This window comes from Cheilinus undulatus, linkage group 6 (assembly GCF_018320785.1).
Source record: "Cheilinus undulatus linkage group 6, ASM1832078v1, whole genome shotgun sequence".
Lineage (NCBI taxonomy): Eukaryota > Metazoa > Chordata > Actinopteri > Labriformes > Labridae > Cheilinus > Cheilinus undulatus.
Genome location: NC_054870.1, coordinates 52,293,865 through 52,307,001, shown reverse-complemented (window position 1 = coordinate 52,307,001; position 13,137 = coordinate 52,293,865). Strand labels below are relative to the sequence as shown.

Here is a 13,137-nt window from a genome sequence, read left to right as displayed (position 1 = left end):
ATTACATTAACAGCCCAGGCCAAGAGCATCTGTATTTTAAATTTTAAATTTTAAAGTATATTTTAGGACTTGGGTATTTTGTGCTTGTTCCCACTTACTGTTTGTTGGAGATACGCTGCAGGTCTACTTTCAGCGCTGGCCTCTGCCAAATCACGTCAATTCACGTGGAAAAGATTGACCCAACAAACGGAATAACATGCAAAGTATCCTTTCAACTTCCCGATTGTAAATCATCTCTATATCAACATTACGTCTCATCCTGCAGCAAAAGCAAAAGGTCATCGGGAGGTCAGAGGGTCATGGAGCTACAACAGCGCCTCCACTGATGAGGAAAAGTTCACTTTTGAAGTGATAAATCACAGAATTTTAGATAACACCACACGTCCTTTGTAGCAAACATTGACCTTTTAACTTCTTAATGTACTCACTGAGGTTGGAAGCAGTAAAATCATGGAATCATGCCTAAGTGAAAGATGAATCAATGCCAAAAAGGTCAAATAAGCCGCTGTTGGCATACTATTCCTGTGTTAACTCACAGTTCCCCTGTCATATCTGTCCTCTTGTCTGAAGCACTTCCAGTGTGTTAGGTTGCTGCAGAGTGTGTTGGATTTACGGGAAAAGGTGCCATTGCACACAGAGGCAGAAACGTCATCTTCTGCTGGAAAGTGTCTTTACCAGAGGATTAAAAAACAGCAGTCTTTGGCAGTGAAAATATTTTTAGAATCTGCATAATTTATTCACAAAATCTCAGCATTCCGGTTTGCATAGTAAGGCGTGTTAAAATTAGCCTCCAGCTTATTTGCGTTTTTGTGGCATTTTACTGCATTGTTATTGATGTGCGAAGGCCTCCAGTGTTAAGATAGAAATGTTCTTAAGTCAAATTATAGTCTTTTTCTTTGTTTTTTTTTAACTCAAGAATTATTTTTGGGCTTTTCATGCCTTTATTCCATAGTGCAGGACAGTGGATAGAGTCGGAAATGGGAGAGAGAGTGAGGAGTGACATTTTGGAAGAGGGCCACAGGTTGGATCCAAACCCGGGTCGCCAACGCACATGGGTAGCCCCCCAGACCGCTAGGCAATTTGTGCGCCCATTATAATCATTTGTAAGCTGTTTTGAATCGATGAAAAATCAAAAACATTTTAGTCCAGTTCAAGCCAATAAAAGTCCTTTCCCTTTACTAACTGCATTTTTAATTGTTGCCTGAATCTGGTGCCAAATATTCGATATCTGCTACTGGTGACTAAAGTAGAATTAAATCGTCCTCTTTCTGTCTCATTTGGAGCAGAACGGCATCCTCTTCAGCTATCAAAGGATTTCAAACTGTTTTGATTGTTTATTTTAGTATCCCCACGAATTGCTGCCTCATTTTCCTACTAGTGTGCATAAATGCACAGGGGAGTTATTACTGTAAATAAAAAAGTTATTTTAGTTTATTTTTAATTGTTTAATTTTTTCCTTGTTTCATCAACTTGTGCCATTAACAAAAATACCAAATACTCAATAATTGTCATATCTTTTAACCCTTTAATTGCCATGTTTGTAATGTAAACAAACAACATTTTTTTGATGAAAAAAAAAACAAATTGATTTTTCTCAAGATACTACACTGAAAGTGAATAACTTATTTATGGATGACTGCAGCCTGGCATGTGTCATTGATTAGTAGAAACATTGGTTAAAATGCATGATTAGTTTTTCTGTGAGGTCAATTATTGTGAAATACTCACGTTTTTCACCCTTCTACGCAAAAAATGCACACCTTTAAATCATGTTATAATATATAATAATATATTATCATACATTTCAAAATTGTTTTACTGTTACTGAGTTATATTTTTCTCATTTAAGGTCAGCCCTGACCATAAATGTCAAATACTCATTCAGTTTACATTTTTTTAACCCTTTAAATGCCATGTTTCTTTGATGATGTCACTGCATTTTTAGATGCAAAATACACAAAAATCAATTTTTTTGCAAGTTACTACATGAAAATTAGAGAACTTATTTTTTGATTATTGCACAGACACACTCACAGACTCACACACTGATCTGCACTTAAACAAAATCTCAGAGAGTTAGTGAGCGGGGAGCAGAGGGCAGTGTAACACTGAAATCTGGTGGAGAAAACATGTATTTCCTGCCCTCGCCCATTTATGGTAAAAGTGATGTCACAGGGTAAAAAAATGTTCCTGGTGCAAATGTAAAGCCCCAACTCTCAAATGAAGCCTCGAAACCTGAAAATGCATGATTCATGCCTTAATGGCGTATGGATCAAAAGAAGTGGTTTGAATGGGTTTCAGTGGGGACTTTTTGCACACCAGGGATATTAACACTATAAAAAAGGTTTACTTTATTTATGTTGGCCTGATTGTTGTGGCTGGGACAGAATTTTGAAAATTGTGCAGAAATGAACAAAAAATACAATACATGAAAATATTTATTGTGAAAGAAGACAAAGTTAAAAAAAAATATATATAAACTAAGTGTGCATTTTTGGCAAAAGGGGTACCAGAGGGTTAAATGGATCTTAGTGATATCTTGCTTCTTCTCATCATGCTCCTGTGTGCTTTTTGTGTTTGCATACTGCCCTGCAGTCTCATGCCCTTATTTGGGCATAAAAGAGGCGTTTCTCTATGCTAATCAGGAGAAAGTGCAGAAGCTTCCAGCCCATGAGCATGTGGCGTTCATCAACTAAAGAACACAAGAGAGAGCAAATCAGCAGTTTAAGAATGGGTCATGAACCCCTCTGAGGTTTCTGAGAAACTTTGAGAACAAATTTAAGCAAAAATCTTAGGAGGATGTTGGTGAATGAAACTTATTATCATCCCTTGCTGATAAGATTTCTCACACTACCACAGAAACCATCTCTGCTCTTCCTCCTGACCCACCACTGTACTTTCACTGTCCAGTAATGATATTCCTTGAGGAGGCTAAAAACCACCAGGCAGTGATTCTAGTTTGATCAATATTTTTTGAACTGTGCAACACTGCATCATTAAAACTTTTCACAGCGCCCTAGAAGGCTTCATTAAAGAAATAAAGTTGTGAAGTCTGAGCTGTTGCAGATTGGATTTTGTAGCAATCAAACTGTCTCTGTATATACAGTAGGAGCAGCATGATGGTGCAGTGTGGTGGTGTTTGACAGAGCTGTATGCATAATCAGTATCACCATTAGGCAACTGCCTGGGGTCTTGTGCACCAAGGGGCCTCAAGGCTGAGGCAAAGGTGTGTGTGCATAAAAAACATTTAAATAATTAATGAGTGTTAAGAATGTAAATTAGGCACCTGGACTGAATAGAGAGGATTTAAACAGAGTATGAAAGACCAAAACATTCACTAGGAAGGACTGTGGACCAGTTTAAGCCCCTCAGAGATCCCTAAAATGTGTCATATCAGCTAAATTATGGCAACTTATCTCTATCTAGAGATGTAAAACCCATAAAATATTGGGTAACTGTGCTGTAAAACTGCATAAAAATAATTTAAAATCATGATTTGTGTTAGAACAAATGGTATCTACTCCAGAGTATGTGTTTATTGTTTATTTTAAACAAGGTACCCCTTGCCTTTACATGCTAAAGAGCTGAAAAAATGTTTTTTTTTAACAACTGATAATTTAAAAGGGAAAAGGTAGTATATGGTAATGTACAAAACGCAAGCTAGTTTTCTTATCAGCTTCATTTTCTAAAAAAAACAAACAAACAGACAAAAAAAATGGTTTAAATGCGATATAAGATTAAAGCACTACACTACCCACAATTCTTAAGAGTCATAGCGTCATGTCTGATTGGTGGAACCTGCTGTTACATGCAAATTTCAGCAATTAACTGTTACTACTGAAGTTGACAGTCTTGGAAAAAGTTGGTGGCCTCTGTTGATGTTCAAGGTGATGAAAGATGGCACCATATATGTTGCCTGCCTCCAGATCAACCAGTAGGTTTTTTCCAGATGTCCCATCACAGCAGAGAACTTCAGATGGTGATGATATTATCCTTTAAAGTTTATAAACATTCCATCCTCTTTCTTTGAAGATGATATCATCTTTTTAAGTTTTATAAACATTCCATCCTCTTTCTTTGAAGATGATGTTGTCATTTAAAGTTTATAAACATTCCATCCTCTTTCTTTGAAGATGATATCATCCTTTAAAGTTTATAAACATTTCATCCTCTTTCTTTGAAGATGATGTCATTTAAAGTTTATAAACATTCCATCCTCTTTCTTTGAAGATGATATCATCTTTTTAAGTTTTATAAACATTCCATCCTCTTTCTTTGAAGATGATGTTGTCATTTAAAGTTTATAAACATTCCATCCTCTTTCTTTGAAGATGATATCATCTTTTTAAGTTTTATAAACATTCCATCCTCTTTCTTTGAAAATGATATCATCCTTTAAAGTTTTATAAACATTTCATCCTCTTTCTTTGAAGATGATGTCATTTAAAGTTTATAAACATTCCATCCTCTTTCTTTGAAAATGATATCATCCTTTAAAGTTTATAAACATTCCATCCTCTTTCTTTGAAGATGATGTTGTCATTTAAAGTTTATAAACATTCCATCCTCTTTCTTTGAAGATGATGTCATTTAAAGTTTATAAACATTCCATCCTCTTTCTTTGAAGATGATGTCATTTAAAGTTTATAAACATTCCATCCTCTTTCTTTGAAGATGATATAATCCTTTAAAGTTTTATAAACATTCCATCCTCTTTCTTTGAAAATGATATCATCCTTTAAAGTTTTATAAACATTCCATCCTCTTTCTTTGAAGATGATGTTGTCATTTAAAGTTTATAAACATTCCATCCTCTTTCTTTGAAGATGATATCATCCTTTAAAGTTTTATAAACATTCCATCCTCTTTCTTTGAAGATGATGTTTTCATTTAAAGTTTATAAACATTCCATCCTCTTTCTTTGAAGATGATATCATCCTTTAAAGTTTATAAACATTCCATCCTCTTTCTTTGAAAATGATATCATCCTTTAAAGTTTATAAACATTCCATCCTCTTTCTTTGAAGATGATGTTGTCATTTAAAGTTTATAAACTTTCCATCCTCTTTCTTTGAAGATGATATAATCCTTAAAGTTTTATAAACATTTCATCCTCTTTCTTTGAAGATGATGTCATTTAAAGTTTATAAACATTCCATCCTCTTTCTTTAAAGATGATATCATCCTTTAAAGTTTTATAAACATTCCATCCTCTTTCTTTGAAGATGATGTTTTCATTTAAAGTTTATAAACATTCCATCCTCTTTCTTTGAAGATGATATCATCCTTTAAAGTTTATAAACATTCCATCCTCTTTCTTTGAAAATGATATCATCCTTTAAAGTTTTATAAACATTCCATCCTCTTTCTTTGAAGATGATGTTTTCATTTAAAGTTTATAAACATTCCATCCTCTTTCTTTGAAGATGATATCATCCTTTAAAGTTTATAAACATTCCATCCTCTTTCTTTGAAAATGATATCATCCTTTAAAGTTTATAAACATTCCATCCTCTTTCTTTGAAGATGATATCATCCTTTAAAGTTTATAAACATTCCATCCTCTTTCTTTGAAAATGATATCATCCTTTAAAGTTTATAAACATTCCATCCTCTTTCTTTGAAGATGATATCATCCTTTAAAGTTTTATAAACATTCCATCCTCTTTCTTTGAAGATGATGTTTTCATTTAAAGTTTATAAACATTCCATCCTCTTTCTTTGAAGATGATATCATCCTTTAAAGTTTATAAACATTCCATCCTCTTTCTTTGAAAATGATATCATCCTTTAAAGTTTATAAACATTCCATCCTCTTTCTTTGAAGATGATGTTGTCATTTAAAGTTTATAAACATTCCATCCTCTTTCTTTGAAGATGATGTCATTTAAAGTTTATAAACATTCCATCCTCTTTCTTTGAAGATGGTGTCATTTAAAGTTTATAAACATTCCATCCTCTTTCTTTGAAGATGATGTCATTTAAAGTTTATAAACATTCCATCCTCTTTCTTTGAAGATGATATAATCCTTAAAGTTTTATAAACATTTCATCCTCTTTCTTTGAATATGATATCATCCTTTTAAGTTTATAAACATTCCATCCTCTTTCTTTGAAAATGATATCATCCTTTAAAGTTTTATAAACATTTCATCCTCTTTCTTTGAAGATGATGTCATTTAAAGTTTATAAACATTCCATCCTCTTTCTTTGAAAATGATATCATCCTTTAAAGTTTTATAAACATTCCATCCTCTTTCTTTGAAGATGATGTTTTCATTTAAAGTTTATAAACATTCCATCCTCTTTCTTTGAAGATGATATCATCCTTTAAAGTTTATAAACATTCCATCCTCTTTCTTTGAAGATGATATCATCCTTTAAAGTTTATAAACATTTCATCCTCTTTCTTTGAAGATGATGTCATTTAAAGTTTATAAATATTCCATCCTCTTTCTTTGAAGATGATGTCATCCTTTAAAGTTTATAAACATTCCATCCTCTTACTTTGAAGATGACATCATCCTTTAAAGTATATCTAATGTCCATCATTGGCTTTGAAGATGATATCATCCTTTAAAGTTTATAAACATTCCATCATTGCCTTTGACGATGAGGTCATGCAACTCTTTCTTTCTCATATAAAAGGTGTGAAGCAGGAATTGCTTGGTCACGTTTGGTGTCCTGTAGTGTGTATTTTTGTGGTTCTACTAATTGAAAAGAAATGCTTTTAAACATTTTTCTTCACTAGTTTTAATTGCTCCAAGCAAAAAGAAGAAGGGCCTCATTCCTCCCTTTGCCTGGGGCCTCTACAGTACTCAATCCAGCCCCCTGGCTGCATGATAGAGCTGTATTAAAGGGCTATAAGGTGGTGCTGTAGGAGGTGGATGTAAGGAAGGCCTGGGTCATCAATAATCCAGAGCAATGTCTCTCTTTGGTCCTCCATCGATCGCTCCTGATGCTATTTCTGTGTCTTTGGCGGAGTCTTATTTTAGCCGTGCAGACTAATGATTCAGAGCAGTGAGAGCAGAGACCCTTTCATGTGTACTCTCAGTGTGTGTTTGCTGTGTGTATCTTTGTTTGAAAAAGAGAGAAACGGGAGGATGAAAGAATGAGGCTGCCTGGGCGAAGCTCATGAATGTAAAATAATCTGCTGGTTTGAAAACAGCTGATAAAGAGTGAGTGGTGCAGCACTGCAGCAGTATTTACCTCTGTGGAGAGAGAGTGTCAGCAGCACACTCAGTACGTTTACATGCACCGTTAAGACAAGGGGCAGTTATAGATCCAAACTTATTTACCATCTAAGCACAACCCCAAGTCCAAAAAAGTTGGAGCACTGTGTAAAACACATATTTTATTCACAATAGAACATAAACAACAGATCAGATGTTGAAACTGAGACATTTTACTATTCATGAAAAATATGAGCTCATTATGAATTTGATGACAGCACACATCTCAAAAAAGTAGGAACAGGGCCTTGTTTACTAATGTACAGCATCCTCTCTTCTTTTAACAACAATCTGGGAAGTGAGGAGACCAGTTGTTGGAGAGAAATGTTGTCCCATTCTTGCCTGATGTAGGATTCTAGCTGCTTAGCAGTCCTGGGACTACTTTGCTGGATTTTTCCTTTTCTGGTGCTCCAAATGTTTGGTATTGGTGACTGCAGGCAGACCAATTCAGGACCTGGACTCTTCTCCTGTGAACCCATGCTGTGGTGATGGATGTTTAGCATCGTCATGCTGAAATAGTAAAGGCTTTCCCTGACAGAGACGTTGTCTAGATGGGAGCATATGTTGCTCTCAAACAGGAGTGTCAACAACCGGGGCTGGATTCTGAATTTGGATCTAACCTGAGGGCCTAACAGGGTCAACATTTAACCATAGACTGTCAACCTCAGTTTCCCCAGAAATTATATTATATTAGAAACTGAAACCATGATTTTTAATGATCAAAATATAAGATAAAAGTCAAATTCATGAGTTTTATAGGTCAAAATATAAGATGAAATTAAAAATCCTGAATTTTAACAATCAAAATTTGAAATAAACATCAAAATCATAAGTTTAAATGTCAAAATATGAGATTAAATTAAAAGTTCTGAGTTTTAAAGGTAAAACACGATTTTTAAAAGGGTTAAAATAGGGTTTAAAATGTAAAATTATGGATCTAAAAGGTTAAAAGCATGAGATAAAAGGTTCAAAACAGGATTTAAAATTTAAAATCTAAAAGGTAGAAATTTGAGATTAAAAGTCAAAATTATGAGATGTTAAGGTTAAAATATGAAATAAATGGTCAAAAGCGTAATTTTTAGTCATAACTGTGAGATGCAAGTTATAATAAAAATATGATATGATCTGGTGGGCTGGGTAAAACTGCACCATGAGCCAGATTTGGCCCCCTTGCTCTAAAAGCTCTCTCTATTTTTCTGCAGTGCCTTTTCATTCCTCTGACCACAGAACAGTTTTCCATGTCTCCTCAGTCCTTGTTAAATGAGCTTTGGTCCAGAGAAGACGGCGCTGTTTCTGGATCCTGTTCACATATGGCTGCTTTTCTCCATGATCCAGCTTTAACTGTCGTTTGTGGATGGCACGGCCAACTGTGTTGACAGAGGATGATTTCTGGAATGTTCCCGAGCCCATGCAGTGATTTCAGTACAGAATCATGCCTGTTTTTAATGCAGAGGCCCATGCAACAAGAGCTGAAGAAGCAGCTACAATTGACCACCATGTGGAGCTACAGCACTGGGCATTTAATTCTCAATCTTTGTATAATGATGAAAGTCAGAAAAATAGAGATATTGACCTGAACTGTAAGTGCGGACTGTATTTGATGTATTTATGAGGTGTTTGGGTCAAAAATGCTGCTTCTTGGAGAGAAATGGCAAGAAATGTAGAAACTCAGACCTGGTGCAGCTTCAAATTCTTCTTCTTTTGTTTCTGTAGTTCCCTTGCACACATTTTAGATTGCTAACAGAGTTAACACTCCACTTTATGAATTTCAGCATGTAATAGTGTCTGTGTTAGCATGTTAGCATGCTGACGTTTGCTCGGTGCACAGCTGTTCATCCAGAGACGTCATCTTTTTCCAAAGCTGCTCTTCTTTAATCTTTTTTCCTCATATCTGCTCACAAAAAAAGCCGGAGGGATTTTTTGCATTTACAGGGAGATTTTTTGTCACGCTCACTTTGTCATTCATTCTCTTGAGCTTGGAGTGAGGTATCTAAGCAGAGCCAAGCCAAAGTCTGCTCATTGTTTCCTGTGCTGAACGTCCCGTTCTGCTTTCTGCCAAACACTTGACATCTGCAGAGGAGGACAGACTCTGTGTCCAACTACATCTCTGCAGCTTTGTGGGAACATGTGCACAAAATTCCATTTAAATCAGTATTAGATTAGAAAAATTATAGAGCTGTAGACGTCGTCCTGTCTGTAGCTGAAGGCTAAGTCTGTCTTTAACACCATTACATTTTATGTTGAGTAGTTACATCATTATTTTGTGCTTTATGTGTAGTGAATAACATTGAAAATGTAGCCTACCAGCTAAAGGGGGTGACAGCTGGCTTTCTCAGCTCAAGACCTCAAGCAGGCATGGGAGCAGTTTGCAGCTGAGTGAGAAGTGGTTGGGATGAGGGTCAGCACCTCCAAGTCCGAGGCCATGGTTCTCCTTTGGAAAAAGGTGGATTGATCCCTCTGGATGCGGAGTGAGCCTCTGCCTCAGGTAGAGGAGTCCTAGTATCTCCCCGGGCATGCATGCAAGGATGGATGGATGGATGTATGCATGTACAGATGGATGGATGGATGGATGGATGCATGGATGGATGGATGCATGCATGTACAGATGGATGGATGGATGGATGCATGCACGGATGGATGGATGGATGTATGCATGTACAGATGGATGGATGGATGGATGCATGCATGTACAGATGGATGGATGGATGGATGGATGGATGCATGGATGGATGGATGGATGGATGCACGCAGGGATGGGTGGATGGATATTTAAGAGCGAGGAAATTTCACCACTGGACTTGTTGCACAGGTGGCATCCTATCACAGTACCACGCTGGAATTCACTGAGCACCTGAGAGCGAGCCATTCTTTCACAAATGTTTGTAGAAACAGTCTGCATGCCTAGGTGCTTGATTTTATACACCTGTGGCCATGGAAGTGATTGGAACACCTGATTTCAATTATTTGGATGGGTTAGTGCATACTTTTGGCACTATACTGCATTAAAGTCCCCTGACACAGGTCCAAAGCATCTGCGTTTGGCTGTTATTCGGAGCTAATTCCCCACCCTGACTGACATCAGTTTAGCTCAGTTGCTAGGGCAGGCCCTGGTATACAGAGGCTGCAGTTCTTGATTGCAGATTCAAATCCTCATCCTGGCTTTGCATGGTGAATGTCTTTTCCCACTTTCTCTCCACATACTTCCTGTCTCTTTGCAGATTTCCTGTTAAATAAAGGCAAAAATCAATCATTTTTAAGAGTATTTTCCATGCACATTGCACATTTTGGTCCACTTGCATCTGTTTCTATGCAAACACAGACCAAACTTGAGGTTATTTTGCAACAATGGGGCAAATAAAAGTGCAAAAATGCCTTCAAATACACTCCAGTTTTTGCTTTTTTTCAACTTCCTGACAAATTTCGAGTCTTTTACTTCTTATTTTGAGAACATATCCTCTGTGATGCCAAAGTTCACCATTTGGCTTCCTCAGGGTGTCAAAAACACAGCTGAAGAGAGGACCCTTAGGTGTCTTGGCTCTTGCTGCCCAATGGTCCTCGTGGCTGGGTTTGGGGCTCATATGGGCCATGTGGGAGGACAGCTTGCATACAGAGACTTGGTTTATTGATGCTGTGGCAACTAAGGTGCAGGTTGTGCAGCTTTCAGTGGTGTAAAGGGACATAACTAGGGTTAGGGGTCTCTTCACTGAGAGCTTATCTGTTAAAATATCTCATGTTGAAAATTCAGATAGGATCTAGAAGATTTTATGCATGTAGGAGATTTGAAGATACTTCCACTGCTGACATCAAAATGAACAAAAATGCCAGTTTAGGGACAGGTGGACCCATTTAAAGGTTATGTAATGTGTGATAGTAGAATTAACTTTTGAATCCTGGACCACAGAAGCCATTTGTGTTCTTTTTTACTCTCTCCAGGATGCTTACTCACAACATGAGCCAGGCAAAGGCAGCAAATGTCCTCTAATATGTTTTCCTTTGTGGATGAAAGTATGCTAACTCAATAATGGAAGTGATTTTATTGATGACCTCTAAGAGCGGTGTTTACGTGTCCCTGCTCCTCTCGGCGTTTAAAACTCTCCGTCTCCTGATCAGACGGGTTATTTTTAGTCCCACGCTCTCAGAGGAGACGATCTGGGCTGAGAATCTGAAGTCGAGCTGTCCTGCTCAATGTTTTGCTTTTTCTTTCTTTCTTTTTTTTTCTTTTTTTTTTTTTTCACTCTGACAGCCTCTCAGCCTCTTTATCTTTATCTCTGCTCCGTGTGTTTGAGAAGCTGCAGGTCCCCGCGTGGCGTTTGTCCTTGCATGAACGCGCCTTAGAAGCAACGGTAGAAAAATTGCAGCAATGATCACATCCGGCGTCCATGATGACTCATCAGGTTCCCTCCTAATGGTCATGTCTCTTCTCTTGCAGTGGCTCATGCGCAGGACACACACCACCACTCCACAGAGAAGCCCCTGATCCAGTGCTACAAGTGTGGGGAGCCATGTAAGGGCGAGGTGCTCCGAGTGCAGAACAAGCACTTCCATCTCAAGTGCTTCACCTGCAAAGGTACGTTACCTCACACTTCACTCATGGAAATATTCACTAAACAATGCACTTCCAGCTGGCTGCACGCAGAAATGAGTCTTTCATGACTTTTGGACTAATTTGCCCCCGACAAACTGGAGGTTGGGCCTTATTCGAGTCACCTTTTAAGTCAGGAAGACAGTTTCTCATATGCATAGATGGTGTTTAGGAAAGGAAGAACCTAGAGCTGATCAGATACGGCAAAAAATATCAGATGAGAAAACAATTATCAAAGATGAATCCTGATTTTATAGCACTTGCATCACATGAATATGTCAACTTTAAGACTGTAACACTTCAGCATGCAATAATCGCTGCATGCTGAATAAGAAAACCCACAATCTCTTAATAAAAAGATGTCGTCCATTTATGATCAAACTGCTGCTATAGCTGCATCCATGCTGCTCTCTTTTGACCAGGAACAAGCATGTCAGCTTGAAGCTTTGTGAGATGGAGATTCATTCCTGTTCAGTGCCTGTGTCATTAACCCTTGTGCCCTCCTCAAATTTACTACCCTCTGGACACCTTCGAGGCAAAAATGTACACGTACTGAAAAACCGCCATTAAACCAGCATACATCGATATTTTTTTCTACTTTTTTTTTTCATAAATCTCTTTAACAACTTCAGACCTGCTCAAAACTACCAAATATTTAATAATCTTCTAGAGTTTAACCCTTTAAATGCCAGTTTGATTATTTGAAATATTTCATTTTTTACGGCAAAAAACAAAAAGTGAATTATTTTCCATATAATAAATAGTAGAAAGATGGGGCTTTGGTGCTGATAAGAGTCTAGAATGGGTCAAAGATTAGCAACAAAATAGATTTTTTTGCATTCGTATTTTTTACATAATATCAGAAATACCCTCTGGACATCTTTGAGGCAAAAATGCCCCCATGGACCTCCATTAAAACCAGGTTTTTTAATCTCACTGTCACTGCAGTATAAAATCATGCATTCTCTAATGTAAGCATTTCAATGTGAAGAAATGTAGTGAAATTTGGCATTTTTACCGTTTTCCACCAGATTCAACCATTTACCCATTGTAGGACCATGCACCAAATTCTTCTATTTTTGCCCATTAAATTATGGAGAGTTTTGTTAAAGTTTAAAAGGGTTAAAATTCTGAGAATTATTGGATGTTTGGTAGTTTTGAGCAAGTCTGAAGTTGTTAAAGAGATTTATAAAAAACAAAGTAGAAAAAATATTGATGTATGCTGATTTAATGGCAGTTTTTTGCACATGTACATTTTTGCCTCGAAGGCGTCCAGAGGGTACAAAATTCACTGAGAGAGTATGAATGACATTTAAGAGTAGG

At 36.9% G+C, this 13,137-nt stretch overlaps 1 protein-coding gene across 9 annotated transcripts in view; it reads left to right on the top strand.

Moving 5' to 3' along the window:
• Positions 1-13,137, top strand: part of LOC121510981 (actin-binding LIM protein 1-like) — a 141,485-nt gene that overhangs the window by 63,240 nt on the left and 65,108 nt on the right. For all 9 annotated transcript variants that reach the window (XM_041789420.1, XM_041789428.1, XM_041789424.1 and 6 more), the window contains exon 2: positions 11,662-11,799. In XM_041789420.1, coding sequence (XP_041645354.1) covers positions 11,662-11,799 — 138 coding nt within the window. The remainder of the gene's footprint in view (positions 1-11,661; positions 11,800-13,137) is intronic.